Source organism: Thunnus maccoyii, chromosome 19 (genome assembly GCF_910596095.1).
Source record: "Thunnus maccoyii chromosome 19, fThuMac1.1, whole genome shotgun sequence".
Classification (NCBI taxonomy): Eukaryota; Metazoa; Chordata; class Actinopteri; order Scombriformes; family Scombridae; genus Thunnus; species Thunnus maccoyii.
Genome location: NC_056551.1, coordinates 21,299,834 through 21,321,834, shown reverse-complemented (window position 1 = coordinate 21,321,834; position 22,001 = coordinate 21,299,834). Strand labels below are relative to the sequence as shown.

The 22,001-nt window shown below is 39.4% G+C and overlaps 1 protein-coding gene across 8 annotated transcripts in view; it reads right to left on the bottom strand.

The window, feature by feature from the left end:
* The window catches only part of LOC121885269 (disabled homolog 2-interacting protein-like), a 149,135-nt gene extending 141,398 nt beyond the window's left edge, over nt 1-7,737 (bottom strand). For 4 of the 8 annotated variants that reach the window (XM_042394553.1, XM_042394554.1, XM_042394555.1 and 1 more), the window contains exons 1-2: nt 4,138-4,861; nt 2,880-3,004 (exon numbers count right to left, since the gene is read on the bottom strand). In XM_042394553.1, coding sequence (XP_042250487.1) covers nt 2,880-3,004; nt 4,138-4,237 — 225 coding nt within the window. In that variant the 5' untranslated portion in view covers nt 4,238-4,861. The other 4 variants (XM_042394558.1, XM_042394557.1, XM_042394567.1 and 1 more) reach the window with 4 other exon arrangements.
* Nucleotides 7,738-22,001: the final 14,264 nt, after the last annotated feature.

Sequence of the window (22,001 nt, the reverse complement as noted above, 5' to 3'; positions counted from 1 at the left end):
CAGGGGTTATGTGCCGGACTATTTCTCGGTTGGGACCAGTAACTTCCTGGAATCTCCGATGGTTGCTGGGCAACTGGTCCTAACCGAGAAATAGGGATTAAACACACAGGCTTCATATATCAAAGCTAACGGGCGACTTCCAACTACTCTCAGTTTTTAATTTGTGGCTGAATCTGAATTATTTAAGTATATTTCACAATGGCACAATTGTTTTTAGACGTGTTGCATTATGTATTGTATGCTTGGAGATACATTGCATCACAAGGATAAAAGGAACAAATGGGTTTTCCTCAGAGGAAGATAGAGGCTTCTCCTGAATCGTTTTCTATTACTGTACCTCTGACTATAGATGATGCCACAATTGCAAACACGGAGGATATACAGTGGTAACTATAGCGACTGAATGAGTCTGTGCAATATTTTTGTTGTCAACTTCGAATCAAATCAGTAATTTTCTTGAAATAACTGAAAACCTGATAATGCCATGACATGTCCGTCAGAAGTGCAGCTAAAAGTTTGACCTCGACTGTGTGATTGCCTTTTCACAACACTTAATGCTCTTCACTCATTCCTCTACACCTTGTTTAGCTGTCTAAGCCATGTTACCGCACCATCATCTAGCAAGCCATTATAAGACAGCGTTGTTGTTTTGACCTACAGTTTGCTGACATCCCAGAAATGCAGCAGTGTTAGAGATGACCTTTCAGAGTGTGGGTCTCTAGATGGATGCCTTTACATTTAAAAGCTGTTGTTCTTTGTTGCTGTGAAACAAAAAGCACTCTAGTGGAAAGGCTACCGCTGGGTCGATTCAAATAATTCCTCCCTGCGATTATTGCTCTATTTCAACAAAGCATAACTTGGTCATTGTGGACAAAGAAAAACCCAAACCACACTTTTCTCACATTGTTCCAGCAGGCAAATCCAGTAATAATGCACTGTATGTGTGCTCTGGGACTTTGAAACAGAACCCCATGTTTGGGTACTAGTCTACCCACATAATGGTTCTCAGATAGTGGCATCAGTTGAAGTTGATGCACCTTGGGACCTTGGGAGACCCTGGGAGACCTTTTTCCATACAAATTCACTCATATTCAAAAATCACATATTGAGCCAGTAGGTCCAATATACAGTGGGGATATAACGATTCATCTTTTTCTTTCCTGATACCAATTCCAATACCTCAACTCAGGGTATGTGCTGATTTCCAATCCAATATCTCTCCAATAGCTCTCTTTTTTTCCCCAAAATACAGTATAAAATATTTATACCCGATTGCATGGTACTGATTGTAATCTGATGTAAGGTAACATGAGACCAGGGATTGCTGTTTATAGTGATACTGTCAAACAAACTGCATTTACTGGGGATTGATTGCGTCTGACAAGCACTGATACTGATCCAGCATGTCCAATATACTGTATACAGGTGTAATACAAAGATATTTTGTGAAAGAATTTTTTTGTTGCTCATGAGTGATGGATTTGGCCATAAACCGACACTAATGTGCATGAGTTTTTTGGCACCCACAGCAGACGGTGCTTTCGGCAGTGAGCAGCTCTCACTACAATAAATGGGCTCAGGTTAATGTAGGACAGAGGTATGCCACTGTAGAAACTACACCAACTGACCAAACTCTATGCAGTAATAAAAACTACAAAAGGTATAAACTGTCTAAACTGTGCACTAACAGGAGAGTGAGGGAGATGTCAGTCATGATATTTTTCAGCAAAGATGAATAATTGGCCATGTTCAACAATAATTCTTAAACATTTACAAAATGCACATTTTTTCTCAATAAAATGTGTTTTTTTTTAACAAACTGCGTAAGCTTGTAACCCCAAATAAAGTTGGTATTTGAACAAAAGATTAAATGAGCACAAGTAAACAGAACCTTCATCCAAAATTGACTTCCACTAACATCTGTCCTCCAGGCGAAATGGGTGAAAACACCAGTGTGCGACGTGGGGCTTTAAATATACGCTCACACAAAGCTGTAAAACAAGAACATGATACTGCACATTGAGCAATGTAATTTAGATTAACCTGCTGACTCCTGACTTGTTCTTAACAGGACTTCTAATCTCACAGAAACTTGTATAATCCGGCGTGACATTAATCAAAACAATGGAGGCAAAGAGAGCCAGACTCAGCTTGCTCTGCATAATCTGGCTACTGGTCTCCGCTGTGGGATGAATTATTAACAAAGTGAGGCAATGGGAGGCCACAACACAGCAACAGTGGAAAGGAGAAAAGAGGGCGATATGAGGTGTAAGTGTTAATGAATGGTGTTGATGTTCAAGTATCAGACTTGTCCACATGGTGCACCTGCCTAGGCTGTGTAAATAAGCCATATTTCAAATGTGATTAAAACCATAGCCTTTCCACTGAGTCTAAATTAAATGTTTCACTGACAAAGTGACACATTGCAGTCATCAACAACAGACTTCTTCTCTTCTTTCAGCTGTTTCCGTTAGGGGTCGCCACATCAATCCCTGTTTCCGTCTCTTCCTGTCCTCTGCGTCTTCCTCTGTCGCACCAACCATGTCCATGTCCATGTCTTCCCTCACCGTATCCATAAACCTCCTTGTTCTTTTCCTCTTGCCTGGCAGCTCCATCTTCATCATCCTTCTCCCAATATAACCAATATCTCCCCTCTGTACACGTCTCTTTTCTCCAAACCGTCCAACCTGACCTTTCCCTCTAATATACTCATCCCTAATCCTGTCCGTCCTCGTCGCTCCCAATAAAAATCTCGAAATGAACTGCACGACTGTAAGAATGTGTTAGAAAATGTAGTGGAGAAACGGACAGACAAGAAAGACAACGGTGAAACAGAGGGACATGACAGACTACTAGAGATTGTACAGTCTGCTCCTCACCACCTCCTCTTCATTCAGAAGCAGCATCTGACAGTCAGCGACCACACAGTACTTTGGATTCCTCATGGTTCGCTCTTCATAGGAGTGTCCGCGTGACACCCAGTGTCGCGACGGACACCGCGCATCTAGAGAGGACACAGGAGAAGAAACACAGTGACAAACAATTATCAGTTTTGAAGGCAGAGAAAAAAAGGGAAGAAAAAGGTTTCTGGAAAAAATAAAATATTAGTTCGTACACTTGATAATGGAGTGGAATGGAGAGTCACAGTTTCAATAGTGGTGTCCTAAAAAACCCTTGAAATGAGGGATTAGGAGGCAGAAAATCAGTGGACAATTAGGATTCCTGTTTAATGCGCCTTTCATCCGTGTAAAAAGAGATTTGCTTTTCAACTTGTGCAAATAAATGTTTTTCTCAGTGAATGAAAAAAAACTATTTTCTTAATTAGAAATATCACTCGAGAGACAATGAATACCACATGCTCTCCACTTCTCTCCTTCTCTCTCTCTCTCGCCACCTTTTCACTTCAATCGTTCTGTGGATGTCAGGTGAAGAAAGGATAAATATGAAACAACTGAGACAGGCATAAATTGGATTCTCCTGCATCTCCGAATAATGAGGTGACATAAATCTCAGGAAAGCAATACATATGCTTTTTTCACATGCGATCCATCAACTCTCACACCTGGGGTTACTGTTACGGAGACACTGTGACTACATCAATCAACGTAGGACTTAATCTAAGAATTTCATTACTAATCTGTTTTGTGAAACAAACCCTTATCAGAGCCTCAGCTTTACACTCTGACACTGCATACAGTAAGAAAATATGTGTCTGATGGCTAAACTCAAACAGCCAGCAGACACAGACAAAGAGTGCAAAATCAACTTTTTTGTCCACCAGCCAAATGGCGAGTTACGTTCAAATTTTACCAGCCACTCAACAGATTACCATTGTTTCTTTTTTTGGCTGGTGAGTGAAGCAAATCTACCAGACACTTGCATATTTTACCAGCGTTTGGCTGGTGACTGGTGCTAATTTGTTGCCCTGAAGAGAAACAAAGAAAACGGCTTCTGGTAGGAATCAAAAGGTGTGGGTAGACATCCAAAAAAAACTTTAAAACAGGTGCTGTACCAAAGAAACAATGTACAAAAGAAAGAAAGAAAGAAAAAAGAAGAACACACTGTGTGCAGACTTTCCTCTTTCTTCTGGTAGGAATCAAACATCCACTACAACGTTTCTATGAAGATCTAGATCACCTGTTGGTGCATCTCTTGCGAGTTGTGTGTAGTTCAGAAAAGAGGCTTCTAAGTGGAGTATGTGGGTCAGAGTGTGCTGTTGTGCTGCTCTTGCTGCCATGAGGGTAACTCCATGCAGAGGAGAAGAGATGCACTGCACGATGCTGCACTGTGTTTCATCATATGATATACAACATACTAAATGTGTATATAGCCATACTTGAACAGCCACTGAGAAGGCACTTACATAAGGTTGTTTTCAAAGTGTTTGTTCGTCCGGTAGCGACTTTGAAACTGGATGTTTTCATCTCCTTTCATGGAAATGTAATAGTAGGAAATAGAATATGGAACGTATCAAATATCAGCGTGGTTCCCGAGACTCTTCAGTCATGCAGAGTTACAGAGTGAATTTTCAGTTCACTGAGACATTTATTATTTAGATATTGAGACTGAGAGTTTTTTTGTCTTCCATTTTTTAAGTTATCTCACTGACAATACTGTGGAACTGCACTGGACACGAGTGTGTCTAATGCACATAAAGCACACATGAAGTTTAGCCTTGCCATAAGCCTGTCAGTTTTGTCTCTTTGATCATTTTCTCTTAGCAACTGCTTCGTATCTCAGGTAGCCTCCTCGCCATGCCATTAAAGACTAAGTCACATTCGCATTAATGCACATACACACATGCGGGGGGCAGAGGGACAGAGTACACCCTACTGCATACGGCATCTGTCTGATCAGCTTACAGTCACGCTGTGGACAGGGGCAGGTCAAGTACACAGAGTTTTCCATTTAGCACAGACTCTTTAGAGGCAGGTTTTTTAATCCTGGTGTTGATTAAATTATGCAATTCAGAATCAGTTCTACAAGCTTTAGACTTATGGGAGAGAGACAGTCAAGAGAGACAAGAGACAGAAATGAAAGAAGCCTTTGCTTGGTAGCTTCATTTCCTTCGACGAGGCAAAAGGGGCGACACTCATAGCTCATTTCTCTGAGTCTTTTACCCTTGTATATAACAGCAAATATATTCAGCATATACTACAAAAGTAAGTAAGGACAAAAATAAAAGAAATCCCTGGTAAGAACAACTCAGGTTTACCAATGCACTAAATTTCTCTGTTTAAATGACCTTCTCAGCAGATCTTTGACAGAACTCATTGACTCCAGTTGACAGACAGACCCAAGGATGACTTGCTGATGTGATATAAATTATATGGATTTTTTTTCATGGCCTTGCTGCTGGTTTATTGATCAGGCTTATGACAGGTACACATTCTGTTGCCGATCGATATTTTGCAGGCACTGCTCTCTGAGGTCGTAGGCTAGGTGAATATACACAAATTGTGTTTTTCCCCCCCAGAGCAACATATTGTACTGTAGTCATTTTGCTAACTGTGAGACTTAATGAGGCAAGACTAACTCCATGATCAGAGCTACAGTAATTTGATTAAAGAATGAGTAGTATGTTCAACCCTCTGTTTGGCTACATAACATAATGAGGATGATGCTTATTTTGTTAAAACAATATTTGAGAACTGTGGTAATTATGAAAACAGATTAATTAGGCAGTTCATAGGCGTCCATTCATACTGTTGTCCATTTATGAAATATATTCACTGCACAATAAATGGCATTAGAACAAGCCAGTTACTTCCTAAGAAGTCTGACTTTATGATTTGCTTTATTCTTAGATCCCTCCACACATGTTTTAAGACATATAAAAATGCAATGCATTGAACAATAATTTGTGTCTGGTCTGGTTTTTCCACAAAAAAGACCAATTATTTCCTCATTAAAGTTCTTAAAAATGGCATGAGCTCATTTTTCCTCCATAAAATTCAGATTTAAGGTGAGTATTGAGAAACTTTCCTCCTTCGGCAGATGAATGTGAAAACACACATGGTGTATATATTGTTCTGAACAGTCAAACATCCAACTGAAGGAACAAGAAGAAAAACACATTTTTGAGTCAACTTTCAAACTAATTAAATGTTTTCTGGGGCTTTATGCAGCATCCGTGACATCTGTGACGGATGACAAATGAAAACTCAAATATCACAGATGCTCTAGAGAGCATTTCATTGGTTTTAGGCTAACCCATTGTTGCTAACTTTGGAGCTAACCCCCTTAACTTTTCCAGCACTTGGGGAAACAACAGACTTGACTTTTTAGCGTTTATTAACTGTTACACTGGAGTCTGTACTGTACATTTACTGCCAGGCTGACAATTTACTTCTAACCTTTTCCTCTGTTCCGCTCACATCCACCGTCACTTTCCTGCCGCTCACTCTTTCCCACTCGCTACGCAAACATACTATGCAATGCCGTATTCCTTGACGGAGTTACGCTACCAATAGTTTCCCACGCAACGACACAGAGGTAGACTCACGTACCGGAACAACGCCCATGGATCCATGACAACGCCGCACAGAGACTCCCAAACGCTACTGATTTCCGAATGAATGGATATTTGGCGTTATTTTTGACATTAAAAACTATTTTTTGGCCTGGCGGGAGTTCTTGTTGTTATAATTTTAGGAGATACACTGATTTAGTAAACGTTCAGTACGTTCAGTAAACGTTTGGTAAACGTTAGGACCTAGTGGTCTCCATTAGGTTGGGCGAGTTCAAAGTTCTGAAAACAACGGGGGTGTTTTGAATACACCTGTTTTCACAGGTAATTTGTTGTCTGTCCCTCCCGCTGCAAGAAATGATGGATTAATCCTGGAAGGCTGTTGATGTAGCACTTTTCTCCTTATGAAAGTAATACGGCAATTATTCGACCAATGAGAATTTGGTCGGACGAGAGCATATCGACCAACTAATCGACCAGTCGACCAGGAGACTACAGCCCTATTAGATACAACAACTACAATTGGAAATAAATAATCAGAAGTAATCAATTTAGGGCTGCAATTAACATTTATTTTCAGTTTCAATTAATCTGCAGATTATTTGCTTGATTAATTGATACATTTTCTGTGAATAGTTTAAAAAATACAATTTACCTTTGCCTAGAGCTAGGGCTGGCCGATATGGACAAAATCAAATATCACACTATTTTTGACCAATACCTCTATATTGACATTGCGACAATATTGTAAGGATGTTCTTGGTGCTTTCATAAAATATTTACACAATGAGATTTTTGATAAATAATCATCTGTAATGTGGATATCATGACTAAGTGGGTAATAATAATACAAATAGTCAGAACAGTCTGGTAAGTTCAGAAATCACATCACTGGTGTGGCTAACGTTAATAAACACCAATACATTGCCAAATGCAGTCTATGTAAATAACGGTTACTGCACTCACATCACAGAAAACAAAAGCAAAATTGGCTTGCCCAGACAACTAGCTTAATTTAGCAAATTAGCTGACTCCTTTCCCTAAGCCCTGCTGAGCATAAAATATAGAAACCCACATTAATATGACACGTATTGTAAGTTCATATACACTTTCTTACCTGCAAACAGAGCAATAGGATAAACGAATAATGTCATAGCAGCTCTTCATTCTCCTAACGGTGCTAAATTCAGACATGTTTTAAGACTGTATAAAAATATGGACGTAGTTACCGTGACGTCACCCGTTGGTTCCTGAAGAGCGGTTTTGAAGCTCAAAGTGAGCCGCTCCGGCCGTCGCCATCTTGGCAGTACGTGACGCTGCCTAACTCCCAGCCAATCAAAAATGGGTAAAGAGGCGGGCCGAATGGCTGAAACAAGCCACCTAACGGCTGGCGGACCTGTCACTCAAAGCAGCCCTGTCCTTCATTATGCATAACTTTACGGCTACATAAAATTTAAACGGGTGAGTTTTAAAAAAAATCACCCCCGTACAGTTGTCACGAAAGGGGAAATTAGCTATAGAGACCAAAACCATTTTTTGTACCAGGCTGTAAACACGTTTATTTCTGCTGTAAAGTTGGGTATTTTAACATGGGGGTCTATGGGAATTGACTCGCTTTTGGAGCCAGCCTCAAGTGGCCATTCAAGGAACTGCAGTTTTTGGCACTTCCGCATTGGCTTCATTTGCCGCTTGGTTTTAAGGTGTTCATTCACAGTGCCAGTTAGACATTTGCCAGCCGCTGCTGCCATCTACTGGCGATAAATGCGACCACACTAGAGCTGCATTAGATGAATGCTAATGAGCTTGTCTGTGACAATCAGGCTTATATTATAGTCAGAATATTTATTATAGTCAAAATATTTACTAATAATAATTACAGTCTAAATATAACAAGGAGCTACAATAATATTACAATTGATATTAAACAGATCTACCCACACAAGTGTTTTCACTTATTATACCTGATTAGATCTCTTCTCAAGCCTGTATGGCGATGTAGAGTTTGTGATTGACACTTAAATCACCCTGTTAGGTTTTTTGCAAGCTCATTACCATTCTTAACATGAAATGAGTTTCATGTAATCAACTTTTTCACATATATTTGACTTGGCATAGCACAAGTCAAATGTACAAAGGGATATATGTTATTAAGTACACCTGCAGCTGTACTTTTCATACTGTGACAAGTCAGAATGTCTGCTGTGATTGTGAATAAGATCTATATCCAGTTATCTTGAACCTGAAAAGGGGTCTAATCAAACGTCTAACTAACTGGAAACAGCTGTGTGGGTTTGTAGGGCTTTTAAATATTGACACAATTGTCTTTGTTATAATGTCCAGAAAATAAAGCTGGATAAAGCACTGTTGGACATGATATGAAGGATGTCAAGCCATTTTCTGTAGTGGAAGATGAAGGCTTAAGGAACTTTGATGCAGGCAAAATAAAAAATAAAGTGGCCTGTGTGAGCCAGCTACATCTAAGGCATAGCATATGTTTTTACTTGTCACAAGGGCAAACCACAGAGCACATCTGTACACAGGCTCTTTTGTCAAATATTTGCCCTTATGAAGGTCTAGTGATTGAAAGCTTTACTTTATTATTAAATACTTGCATTGGACCATAGTATGCTTTCTCCATATTTGAATTTGATTGTCTTAACAATCACCAGGGTAAACTTTAAATGTGGAGAGCATCAGTACAGTACAGTACAGTAGGCATTCAAAATTGTGGGAAACAGTCACTGAGAAACTGTCTGCTAAGCAGGCACATGTGGGCTTGCCACAGTTAAAACTAATACAGGAAGTAGATACAGTACAAGATGGTAAAACCCTTTCATGTTGCTCAGACCGTTACTAAAAGGCTCAAAAGGGTGTTGTGGATCAGCAGAAATGGCTGCACCAGAGCCAGCGTCAATACCAAGCTCAGCTCAGCCATCATAGTACAACCTCTTGACCATGCTGAACAGCCGCTGTGGAGATATACAAGCACAATCATTTTTAGCACTCGTCTGGCTCAAAGACAACGGATTTAATTAAATGACAATGTTCCCTCAGGGATGAATTATGTCCACCCAGGTATTTAAAAGGTATTTAAAAGAACCACACTTGGGGAAGGTCAGAAAACACATTGGATTACTGGGTCATTTTCAAGGCTATCTACATGTACTTGTTTAAATTTGCAGCTCATACAATACACGTATCCCTCATGTATCCAGAGTACTGTTTATGGTTCAATTTAAATTCATAAAATATTAGGCTACTACATCTTTATATAGTCTACGTGTTTGGTTTCGTTGAGTGTTTTTCCCAAATAAGAGGGCATGATTCAGTTACACGAGTCTGCTCTCTTTGTATTATGTTACCTTTGATTGTAGGGCAGTTATGTAATCTAGCACATTTTACTAAAGCTCAAAGGAATAGCATGGGGAAAGAGACAATAGATCATGTTTTTCATTGGGCTTGCACAGTGTGTCCATGATGCCACGGTGTCATGGATGAGTGTGTTTCATTCTGTGTGTAAAAGATAAGGAGTGCTCCAATCAGATAGCAGCTAGATGCTCTAATCTAGCTCAGCTGACAAGCATGGCCTCGTATTTGCATATATTTATAGCCATGCTGTGCTGCTACCTCCTGTGTTTTACATATTAGTGGCTGACTGAGAATATCAATAACTGTACAATGTTTGCATTTTATTCCTTGCATCGATAACTGTGCTCTGCAGAACGACGATAAACCCCGCCTTTCACCGGACGCTACAGAGTCCTTCCGTCAGACATTGAACAAATATAAAAGGCCTTAATGGTATTGGATCAATACTTTTAAGTTTGGAGGAGATGCCTCACAAACATTTTGTTTCCTCTGTTTCCTGTTCCAGTAACAGAAGAGTGAGTGACAGAAATAAATGGGAGAGGATGTGATCCAACATAAGTTCCAGAGTGAAGCATAAACACAGAAGATGTGAGAGTATGTGGAGGCTGACTTGTCGATTTACCAAGGCGGCTACGGTTGGAGCTTAATCCGAGAAAAACTGAAGTTTAGTGAGATCTTAAATTTAACTTCTTTTTTGTGGATATTTTAAGGTTTTGTTCATGAGTATTATAAATGCTATGAGAACACAGAGGTTGATATTGACTTACCATCACATAACAGTTTCTGCACCTACAGTACAGCTCACCTAAATCAGACTTTTGCAGAGGAGTTTTGGGATACTGGGTGGAGATGCAATTCTTCACTTTTCCTTTTAGAATCAATTTACATATTTTAATTTCAAAGTCTTGCTTTTATGGAGAAAAATATTTAAATAATTTGTGCATACTATATGACCATCATGTATAAAATGTATATAGCAGGAGGCTCCAAAATTTAAGATTTAATCTTTTCTGGTGATACTGTCACCTCATATTATTACTTTCACCTTGCACAAGCTAAAAAAGACCTTTCTCATGGTAGACTTGCCAAACACATGTGTAACTAATCACATTCATTTTGGCTGCATTACATTTACACTGTAGGTGTGTTAGTTCTAGGACCCTCCTTTTGCGCATTTGTTGGCTGATTGGAATTGCTTCTGACACCAAAAATGGGAGTACAGCCATGATTTATTTTATTAGTCACACCTGTGCTTTTCCTACTACACATAAAAAGTGTACGGCAAATAGCTTGGGGGGACAGTGTGGACTGAACTGATATTAGTCTTAAACCTGCTTAGATTTTCTACATATTACTTGCTGCTATATTTACACTGTGTCTCCTGAAATCTAAATCCTAAATCCTTATTCTCACTTGTCAATGTCACACTTGACAAGTGGTATGCCAATTGATACGGCAATATAAATACTGCATACACTTTCTTTTTGGGCTTCAGAAATCCTGTTTGTTTTCCTCTGGTTTATATAATATAAACAGTAGTGCAACAAAATATTTAAACTTTGAGAAATGGACATTGAAGAGGAAATGGGGTCAGAATCAGATGGTATGCGCTCATCATAACCCACTGAAGAATCACTTAGGAAGAGATGCATCCATTTAAATAGCAAGCTATAAATCCTGCCTGCCTACATGCCGCTGGCTACACCAGCATGCTCTGATGCAGCTTTGAGAGAATGAGAGCTCTTGGATTCTCTGTGCTGCTGATGGGAGGCTTCATCTTGTTTTCTGCTCATACAAAGAAACGCTGCAAAGGTATGCCCACATGCAGAGGCTGTGATTAAACTTCCTCTCAGAGCTCTCCGGAAATGCCATGCAAGCAAATAAATGCCATGAGCTTGGCACCTGTAATTGTCCACTGGCACAAATCACAACTTTGGGTGCAGGTGAAACAGAGACAGAGAGGATCCAAGTACACACACAAACAAGAGTTACAGCAGTTATAGCTCTAGAGGATGCCACACTGCCACTGACAACCACTCACTCGTATGGACTCAAGGGTCTCACTGAGCCATAGTTGTCAGGTAACAGACTGAAAGAGACGGCAGTATTAAATGAGCTCTAAGAGCATGAAGATACCACTGAGATGAGGCTAGAAGAGCCTTGTCTACCAGTCAATGGCACAATGGAGCAAGCTGGAAAAAGCAGAAAATGTCTCTGCAGTTCTCTCTGCTTTTGATACTCAGGGCATAAATATGAAGCTTGAGCAGTTTTGTTACTCCTGGTCATCAATTAAAATTTAATCTACAGTTGCAGCCCTCGGTCAAGTGAGGAATCGATCAAAGAGCGGTGTTCCAAATATGAATGTGTTCAAGCTCTAATGAATCACTGTCGCTGTACTTGGCAAACATGTTAAGGACACAGGAATTTGTCTTGCAAAACACTGGTGCAGATTTAACCCAAACAACTGAGAACTTGAGAGGTTCCAAATTAAACTTGGTTCAATGACAACAGAATGTCATACAGTGCAATGTGCAAGACAGCTCTACCTTTGTACCACCCGATGAGACCGACCTTCATCTCCTGCAAGATTTGTTTGTGCTTAGCTGTTCTTTGTTCAGTGAAATGTAGTGACCCTCCAGTATACTGAGCATTTCTTAGGTTGAAAAGAATCATTACAAGGTCTGATGCACACAGATCAAGTCTGCACAAACATCACTTGAGTTACAAATATACAACAGTTAAGCAAATAACTCTTAATTTCTTGTTTTTCTATCTAACAGGATATTGCTTTATATGTGTTACTGCTTTTACAAGGACTCAAGGAGGATATTTTCGGTAAATGCTTGGCATTGGAGGGAAAAAAAAATATTTCCTGACCAAGACCATAATCTAGGATGTTCATGGTTAAACTTTTGAGTTAGTAAGTCTTTGCATAAAGTTCTATATAATGAAAAATGTTGTGGATAATCAGTCTTTTACCTGGAGACAGGGAATCTGGGGAAAAAGGGGAAAACCTTTCAAAACCTTTGAAATCACATCACCAAGTGTGATTTGCTGTAGTACCATGATATGGCAGAGAGACTGAGAGTGACAGCTGGTTGCGCCTTGGGACAAACGCAGCCACTCTTTCCATTTTCCAAATTTCTCTTAGTTCACGGACTACTATGGAGACAATGTCTGAGAGAACAATGCAAGCCAACATATCAACAATTTGTTTTTTTAAGTTCTCTGAAGAACAGCTGGACTGTGAAAACAAAATGTGAAAAAAGGACTCTCTACAAGTAACATTGTGTCCCTGTGTTTCTGTCACAACAAGGCCTGCTAAAATGCACTTGGTGAAAAAAAGTCCTAAAAACAGCAAACTAATTCAATTGAATTTTAACGATAAGCAGAGAGCAAAAGTACCTGAGTACTATAATATAAGACAGTTTCATTATAATAAAAACACACACAAGGATTGAAGCAAGTCAGTAAGAAAGCATTTTAATTTACATTTTGCCTTGTGGCTGTGAACTCCACTCACCTTTACTTTCAAGCGTAGACTTTTTTTTTTTTTTTATATTTTTGAGATATTTTTCTTTGCTGGCATGTTGAGGGGGAGTTGCGTAGGCACTTTTGGATGTGGGGGATGTTTTTGTTACACACAGTGACCTAGACTTTGAACTCTCTCTGTAGCTGCCAGTTTAATATCCATTGTCTGACATTTTGAAATACGGACAAGTATCGAAACTAAAGTTACTTTTTTCCCCCCCTGAAATTACTATCCTGCTTTAAATTAGTGCCAGGTGTAAGTTTTACATGTTTGTTGTTTACTGAGAATTATTGTCTCAGAGTTTAGGATGAATTGAATCTTTGCCGACAGAATCTCTAAATTGAATCAAATTGCTGCTAGAGAACAGGGAGGGGATGTGATACTTAACCATTTTTTCTTCTCTGAACACAAAAGACCCAGAGTTTAGATGATGATCCCCTGAAAACGGGAGGAAATGGAATTTAAAACCTTTCGCAAAGGATGGCTTTTGGATTCATTATTGGAAAATTAAGTAGGATTAGAGGAGTTACTCTTTCTGCAAAATTCTTGTGCAAATAGCATAGCTGTACAATACTGTCAGTCAAAATACATTCTTGCATAGGATGGAGGTAAGCTGAGGATATGGTGAAGCTACACTTGAATGGCTTCACTCATAATTTTAACCATAACCACAATTCATCCTTGATTAATAATTTCATGTATTTCACAGTTCTGAGGATAGAGGATGTGATATGACTGTAAAGCCCTGTCCATGCATTTTTGATTTTGGGAAACATAAATACAATTGACTTTATGATTACATTGCATTATTTACTCAAAAAAAGTATTGTACATCTAGAGAAGAACAGAAAAGTAGAAATCGACCCCACAGCAGTATAATTAATTTTGTGTGCTGGTGAAATGCAGACATGATGTGAGAATCAATCGATCAACACTAGACTCACTTTAATTCTATTTTTGGACTTTTATAAATTATTATTATAATATATTTTTTGTTGCAGGTACAGACGGAGCAAATACTTCTTGTGTGTGCTTCATCAGACATGCTCATGTTTTTCAGTGAATTGTTAGTTTCATTTTGTCAAAGATGAGGTTTGGCAAGTATAGTCAGTGTATGTTTGTGTGTGTGTATGTGTGTCTTTTTGTCCGCTGTTCATAAATGGAAAATGCTGCATATTTCAGGAAATGTCAGTTGCCAGTTCTTTTCAGTGCAGTTTGGCTTTTTGATTAAGAGTTTTGCATATTCAAACGGTTATAGAAATGGTGCCAAGGCAATCAGAAATAATGTATTGTCATCAGAAAGGAAACCAGAGTAGCATGCACCAGAAATGCATAACTACAATTGGCTGTGAGTGCTCATTATTTACCTCTGTGTTACATTAAAAGAGTCAATTTCATTGGTGGTTTATACTTCTTCTCACCTTTTAACTCTCTGTAAACCTTCACATATCTATATCACTCTCACACACATTATGTAATCCTGCTTGCCACCTGCTATTGTCACTGCTGTAGGCCAGCACAACACACTTCAGGGTAAATTATGCCTTTCTTGCTCATGCTGAGATCGCACTACTAATAACACCCATCTGTCTAAGCAGCCCAAGTAAAAGCAAATTGTGCATCTGTACCACAGTCACCTTAGAGCTTCACTGCTGTGTTGTTCTGCTGTTGTTTTGCTCGCAGATTCAGTTCAGCAGAGGAGATGTGAATCAACTGAAACTGAAGGATGTACAGATAATGATTGCACCTGGGAGCTCGGATAAAACTGGTGATGGGTGACAGGCGAGGTGTCAGAGCAGGAGTGATGTTTGCTGTGTCAGTAAATCATTAACAACATTCTGGCAGCCACAACAACATTATGTTTTACTTCCTCCAAATGCCACTGTGCAAGTTGAAGTCAGATTTTAAAACTTAGTATTTTTGTAAGTCAATTAAACAAACTCCAACTGTGGAACTCAAGTACAAGGTCTCTCGAGAACATAGTGAAGATAATTACTGACTGTTTAATTGTACTGAATCTTATCTGAAGTGAGCATGTGACATGCCAAGAAACAGAAAAAGAAAGTATAGAGATCAGGGTCTTTGTATTAAAGCAAATGTTTTTCTTCCATTGGTACCATCTGTTCATTTACAGAATATTCTTTGATTCTTGATAAGGGATGCAAGGTACACAACGCATCTTTCACTAAGTCTGTTTACAGCTCATACACAGAAGAAAGGAAAAACTGAAAACACAAAAAACAAATTGATTGGTAACCTCTTCAATAGTCAGTTTTCCTGTCATCATGAAAAAGTAAACATTTACATCAAAATGAAGATCTAATTCATTTTAGTGACCTTTGCTGTGGTTACCAGGCTTTCTTCTTCTCCTGAATAGCAAAAGATTCCAATAAAATGTGTCTCACAACAAATAAAATGCAATATAGTCAACTTGGGTACGAGACCAACCAATAACCAAAGGAGAAATACTGAGTGCTCTCATGGGCCCTCAATCAGGAAATTCCCCAGGACTGGATGGCTACACTGTCCAATTTTATTAAAAAAATTCCAACCACACTTGATTGGCCCATTAATGGAGATGTATCTATATATCATTGTCAAGGGTGTGTTGCCTCCAATCTTGCAGGAGGCTCTGATCTTACTAATTTGCAAGCCAGAGAAGGACCCCACCCTACATAGTTTGTATTGTCCAATCTCGTTACTCAGCAGTGACTTAAAGTTGATTGCAAATGTTATTGCCCTTAGATTACAGAAATATCCCCCTTCACTAATAAATGAAGACCAGACCAGGTTCATTAGAAATAGAATGTCAACTAATAATTTAAGATGTCTTTTTCACATTATATCTGAAGGAGGAGCCTACAATAGTGGTATCCCTTGATGCTGAAAAAACATTTGGTCGAGTAGGTGCATCTTTTCAAGGGTTTAGAGCATTTTAGTTTTGGGAAATATTTCATCAACTGCATAAGACTCCTCTATGACAATCCAAAAGCCAGAGTGAGTACCAGTGGTGTGGTATCAGATCCCTTTCTTGTTGGTCGATCCACAAGACAGGGTTGCCCCTTGAGTCCCTTATTGTTCACATTGACATTGGAACCCCCTTGCTCAGAAGATAAGAGAGCATTCTTGCATTGTGGAGCTTTTAGTGGGAGTAAAAGAGCACAAAATTTCGATGTATGCTGATGATATTTCAGTATATCTGTCGAAACCCGCTCTATCATCGAAGGCCCTGTTGAGTGTGACAGACACCTTCAGTCAGTTTTCCGGTAATAAAATCAATCGGCTGAAGAGTGAGGTCCTTCCAATATCTAACTCAAACCCCCCTCCCTCTGGATCATACCTACCTTTTAAGATCAAATCAACCATTAAATATTTGGGAGTTGATACTGATGGGAAATTGGGCAATCTTGTAAAACTGAATTACACACCATTGATGGACAAAATTAATAAAGACCTGACTAAGTGGACTAGATGAGTGTTACTCATGTACTTATTTCAGTCCATACAAGTTGGACTCCCCAAATCCTTTTTTAGAAAATACAACTCCGTGGTTGTTAAATTTCTATGGAATGGTAAGGTCCTGGGAACAAAAAGAAGCACCTTGGCATTGCCTTTTGAAAGGGGTGGGCTAGGTCTACCAGACCCGTAACTCTGTTTCTGGACTGCCCAAATAAGGCCCCTGTGTTACTGGTTTAATAAGGAACACTGTCCAACATGGACCCAAATTGAAGCGCACATTCTCGTGGTACAAGACTTGTCCTACATCCCTTACTGTTTCACATCAAAAAATATTAAGACATTCACAGCTAATTCTATTCTTAGCTATTCAGTTGAGGTTTGGGAGGATGTTCATGAATATATGAGACAACCAATTTCCCTCTCCCCCAAGACACCCATCATACTCAGTAGCACTCTGCCACTAGCCTTAAGAGACCATTCTTTTGGGGTAAGGTCGCAGAAGGACATAAAAAATATAGAGGATCTATACCAAGGGGACACATTAATATCTTTGGGGGACTTGAGAGATGGTTATCAAATTCCAGCCACAAACTTCTTCAGATATTCACAGGTGCGACATTTCATACTGGGACGGTGCCACAATAGGCCCAAGTACTCCCCATTGGAATCTTAATTGCTCAAAGACAGGCTGAACAGACACACAGTATATCACAAATAGACAATTTACTATCTGAATATTCTAAGGCTAATACAATAGCACTAAAAAAGAAATGGGAAAGGGAATTTGAGATCCAGATCATAGATGATCACTGGAGCAATTAATGAGAAATTGCAGAGAATATGCATTAATATCAGGTATAAGCTCTGCAATTACAAATTTATACATAGAACATATCTTACGTCTGAGAGACTGAACCGTTTTAAAACCACTTCATGCTCTCTGTCCCCACTGCAAACTAGAGACTACGTTCATACATATGGTGTGGTCTTGTTCTTAGCTTAGATAGTGACTGGACATTGAGAATATTCTTGAAGACTTGACCAATCTGAATCTTCCCTCCTTAAGGATAAAAGGTTTTGTTAGCGTAGCTATTACGGCTGCCAAAAGATGCATCACATCTAACATCCCCTTTCCACCAACTCAAACTTAGTTGTGGTTCTGGGCTGGTGCTGCTTTGCAATTGGTTCAACTAGCGAATGCTGGTGGTCACCCACCATAAAATGGAAAAAAAGAAGAACTTAAAGCACAACAACAATAGCAGACAACATCACAGCTTTACAGTTTGGCTGTGTTCGAAATTGCATACTAACATACTGCCTATTACATGGTCAGTCAGTATATACTGCATACTGCCTACTAAATGAATGATTAAGTATGCCAGCAGACTGTTCACACTGAAGTATACTCGAGCAAGACTATGAAGTATACTCAAGCAAGACTGACTCACTTGACTGACTCTCATGACTGACAGCTGGCTTCGCCTGGCCAGCAGCTCCTCACATCTCTGAAAACATTGCTGTAAATTTCCAAACAGGCAATAATTTGGATAAACCGACCACACACTGGGAACGTCAATAGTTACTTTCTTGCCTGAAAAAATATTAAAACTCAATCAAGTGACACATTATCTGCAGTCTGAAGAGATACGGTGTATTTTGGTTTTGGTAGGTCACGATAATCCCATCCCCCCGCCCTTGACATAAGCGGTTCTTTGTCCTAGACCAGCTCTGGAACCAGTTTTCCTGGCTGAGAGCCAGTTCTTTGGCTGTCGAAACGTAAAGAACTGGTTCAAAACTAGGCACCGGCTCCAAATTGGCCCTCGAACTGCCTTGGTGGAAAAGGGATATGAGTGGATTCAATAACCTATGCCATGACAGGTAGCCCACAGCTGTTCCATAGGCCCTGGGATGCATGGATGAATTATATGCACTGGCGTCATTAACATCAGGCTTCTGGAGTTTTAGCCGGGAATGTTTTTTGACTAGCCCCAAATCTTTCTGACAGGAAAATATCTATAATCATCAGGTAATATAATTAATTTAATTCCTGACCACCCAATGGGGTAACGTCCTCTTGTATACAGGCTCAGTCCATCTGCAGCCCTCTTTTTCTCAGGTGTTGCATGCATGCTCATGTCCTCACCTGCGCTATGGTATGGACACGTGGCGTGCAATGCTGCTTCTGCTTCATGCGGTCTGTCAGGCTCACACAGCAGTAACACACTACATCAAAAAGGTAAGGTATAAACAAAAGTCCCACTAGTGACCGTGCTGCCCCTAGACTTGTCAACCACTGGTTTATTGAATAATGTAGCTAGGCAGACCCTAACTATATATCTGTGATATCTGCTGCTGGTGCATTCTGACATTTTTGCTGGAGAACATGGCTAAGGTAACGTAATTGGTACATGTCAATAAGCTAATTAGCGTAGGTTTTGTCATGTAGGCATAGATGACATGAGATAAATGATATAGGATACTTGGGGAGTTGGTAACACAATTTAGAGAAAAGCAAGATGGTCAAAACTCCTTATATTCCCTAAATGGTTGTACAAATAAGTGTTTCAATTCAATCTACTGTCATCAGGCTGCTGGTTTATTTTATTTGTACAACCCAAAGTGCTAAACATTACAGTAGTAATAACAATGTAAAAACATAATAAAAAAAGTAAAGTTTAAACACTGGTGCAATTTTCTTAACATTACTATTAAAATTAAATTTCAAATGAAATGTAATGTTTGTAGTAGTAATACAGTGCGGTAAAATTAAATGAATTTTAGGCAGTAGTGTTCCAAGCAGAACAGCAGGGACCACCCAAAAAATTCACACCCCCACCCCAGCCCCAGATGGTCTGGGCTTAGCCCCAGACCTTGACGACTCCTAGAAACCCCCTGCTAACATGGAATCTATTTAATTTACTAACTTTTAAGAATGTTTTATCTCTGTATCTTTACTTTGTGGGGTGAGAGTGATGTTCGCGGACCTGTCTGTGTGGGAGGTAGAAGGGTGTGTATGACGAGTGGATGGATGACAGTATGTGTTAAATGTAAGATGTAATATCTCTTATTATGGAACTGGTTTTATGTTTTGTTATGTTAAGTTTTGTTATCCTGTGAGCATGGAAAAAGAATAAACAGAAAAATTGGTTTAGACAAGAAACCCTGCCCAAATTAACCAAAATAAAGAAGCAAATGTTCAAATTTGACAAAACAAATTAAACAGGCACTAAGTGAAAAGGATAAAATGCAATGCTTTTAGGTTGAACTGGCAGAGAAAATGGTACAAAAATAAAAAATAAAAGGTAGTTGATTGGTAGTTTCATGTGGAAACGTATTAGTTGTGTGTTTTTATGCTTTTCAGAGTTTCCTCCCACAATCTAAACCCATGCAATAATAAACATTGTATACAATAAACTGGCAACCTATCCACATTTTTTCTCCAAAGCATTTCTGCCCAAGGAATGGGATGGGATCCCCTTGACACCAAAAACACTAAATTAAAATAAATACATTGTCACTTCAGCAGCAAATCAGGTAGCTGTTCACTCGTTTAAAAATATAGCTGATAATAAAAGTGTCAGTGAGTGAGAAGGCTCAAACTCAAGACATAATTAGCCTTTAATCTTAAGAGTCACTCAGCCTCATTATTCACTGCACTCAAGTTTTTATAGTTCCGAGAAAGGCTCACATTGAGAAGTCTTAATGAGTTAGATGCTGTTGTGCAACAAGAGAACAAAACAAGTTCTTATTACAATTCTCCTGATAATAAATGCCATAATTTACACCTCACACTTCAGTGCATTCAACATAGCATTCAGTTACTGTAAATCAAATTAAACCTCACCAGCAATGGATTTTTACCTCTGGGCTACCATTTAAATGGCTCCAATCAAATGAATTATGTAACTAATGAAAGATGAGTGCACAGTCTAGTTCCCAGTCCTATACCCAGCAGGGTCGTCCTCATCACCAAGGACAAGTATTAACCTCCACAGGCCAAGCACAGCCAATTTCTACAAACCAAACCACATGCTTTGATCTCTCACTTTTTAATTTAATATATGAACTGAATTCTTATAGCAGTCAGCACTCAAATTCTGCTGTCTCTATGGGACACTCAAAACAACACATAAGCTTTTACTCCATAGTCAGTTATGACAATTAATTTTAACATGAGACACACTTTAAGTTAAAGCAACGGGAAAAAAGGAGACCCCAGTTAAAGTAGCACAGGCCTTGTCATTTTATCTAGGTCAGAAGAATTCAATATTATCTAGTCCATATGTACTTTCACAGCTGTGCGTTGGGTGTGAGGCAGCTGTAGTAGCAGCTTAATCTACTCCTTTCAGCGCTGACATATGGAAAAAGGTGTACTTCTTATTTTCTACAATAACAATCATCATTATCACCTTGTATAGCACAACACATATACTCATGGACATACATAAGGGAAAAAGAAACACACAAACAGGAAAATAGACAGATGGATACACAGAGCGAGAGAGAGAGAGAGAGAATGGGAGAGAGAAACCAGGAAAGAAAATAAGAGTGTGGCATTTAGCAGTGAAATTAGGAGGGAAACAAGACAGAATATGATGTAGGAAAAGGAGGATAAGGGATGGATGACAGAGATGCACATCAAATTTTGTATTTACCTGACAGGGAATCACAGGACATGCTCTCTTGCTGCTGCATCTTGAATGCTGGTTCCAGTGTGAGTCTGTGTGTATGTATGTGCCACAGAGAGTGAGCAAGCCAGCACGCCTCACTGTGTGTTTTGATGACGGAGTCCGCGTAGCAGCTCAGGGAGTGAACGAGCGACCAACAAAGCCAGGAGGAAGGTAGGCCTATGGGAGAAGAAAATGAGCTTCTTTATTAGCCTGTCAAGTGTCTCCAATCTCATTCTCAATTTCTCTCATTCTCCTTCTCATTTCTCTGAGTCATTTTCTCTGAGTGAGTGTGTGTATGCCTTACACATAGCACATGTACTGCAGATGGAGATTTATGAGGTACACAAGAGGCAGGGAGATGGGAGGAGCATAAGGACGGTGGGATTTGTAGAGGTGCTGAACAGAGGAAGAAAGCAATCACCTTCAGTGTAGACTCACTCACTCAGGCACTGAGCCATTACTCTTCCCTCCCCTCCGCGTAACCTTGCAATGAGAACGCTGA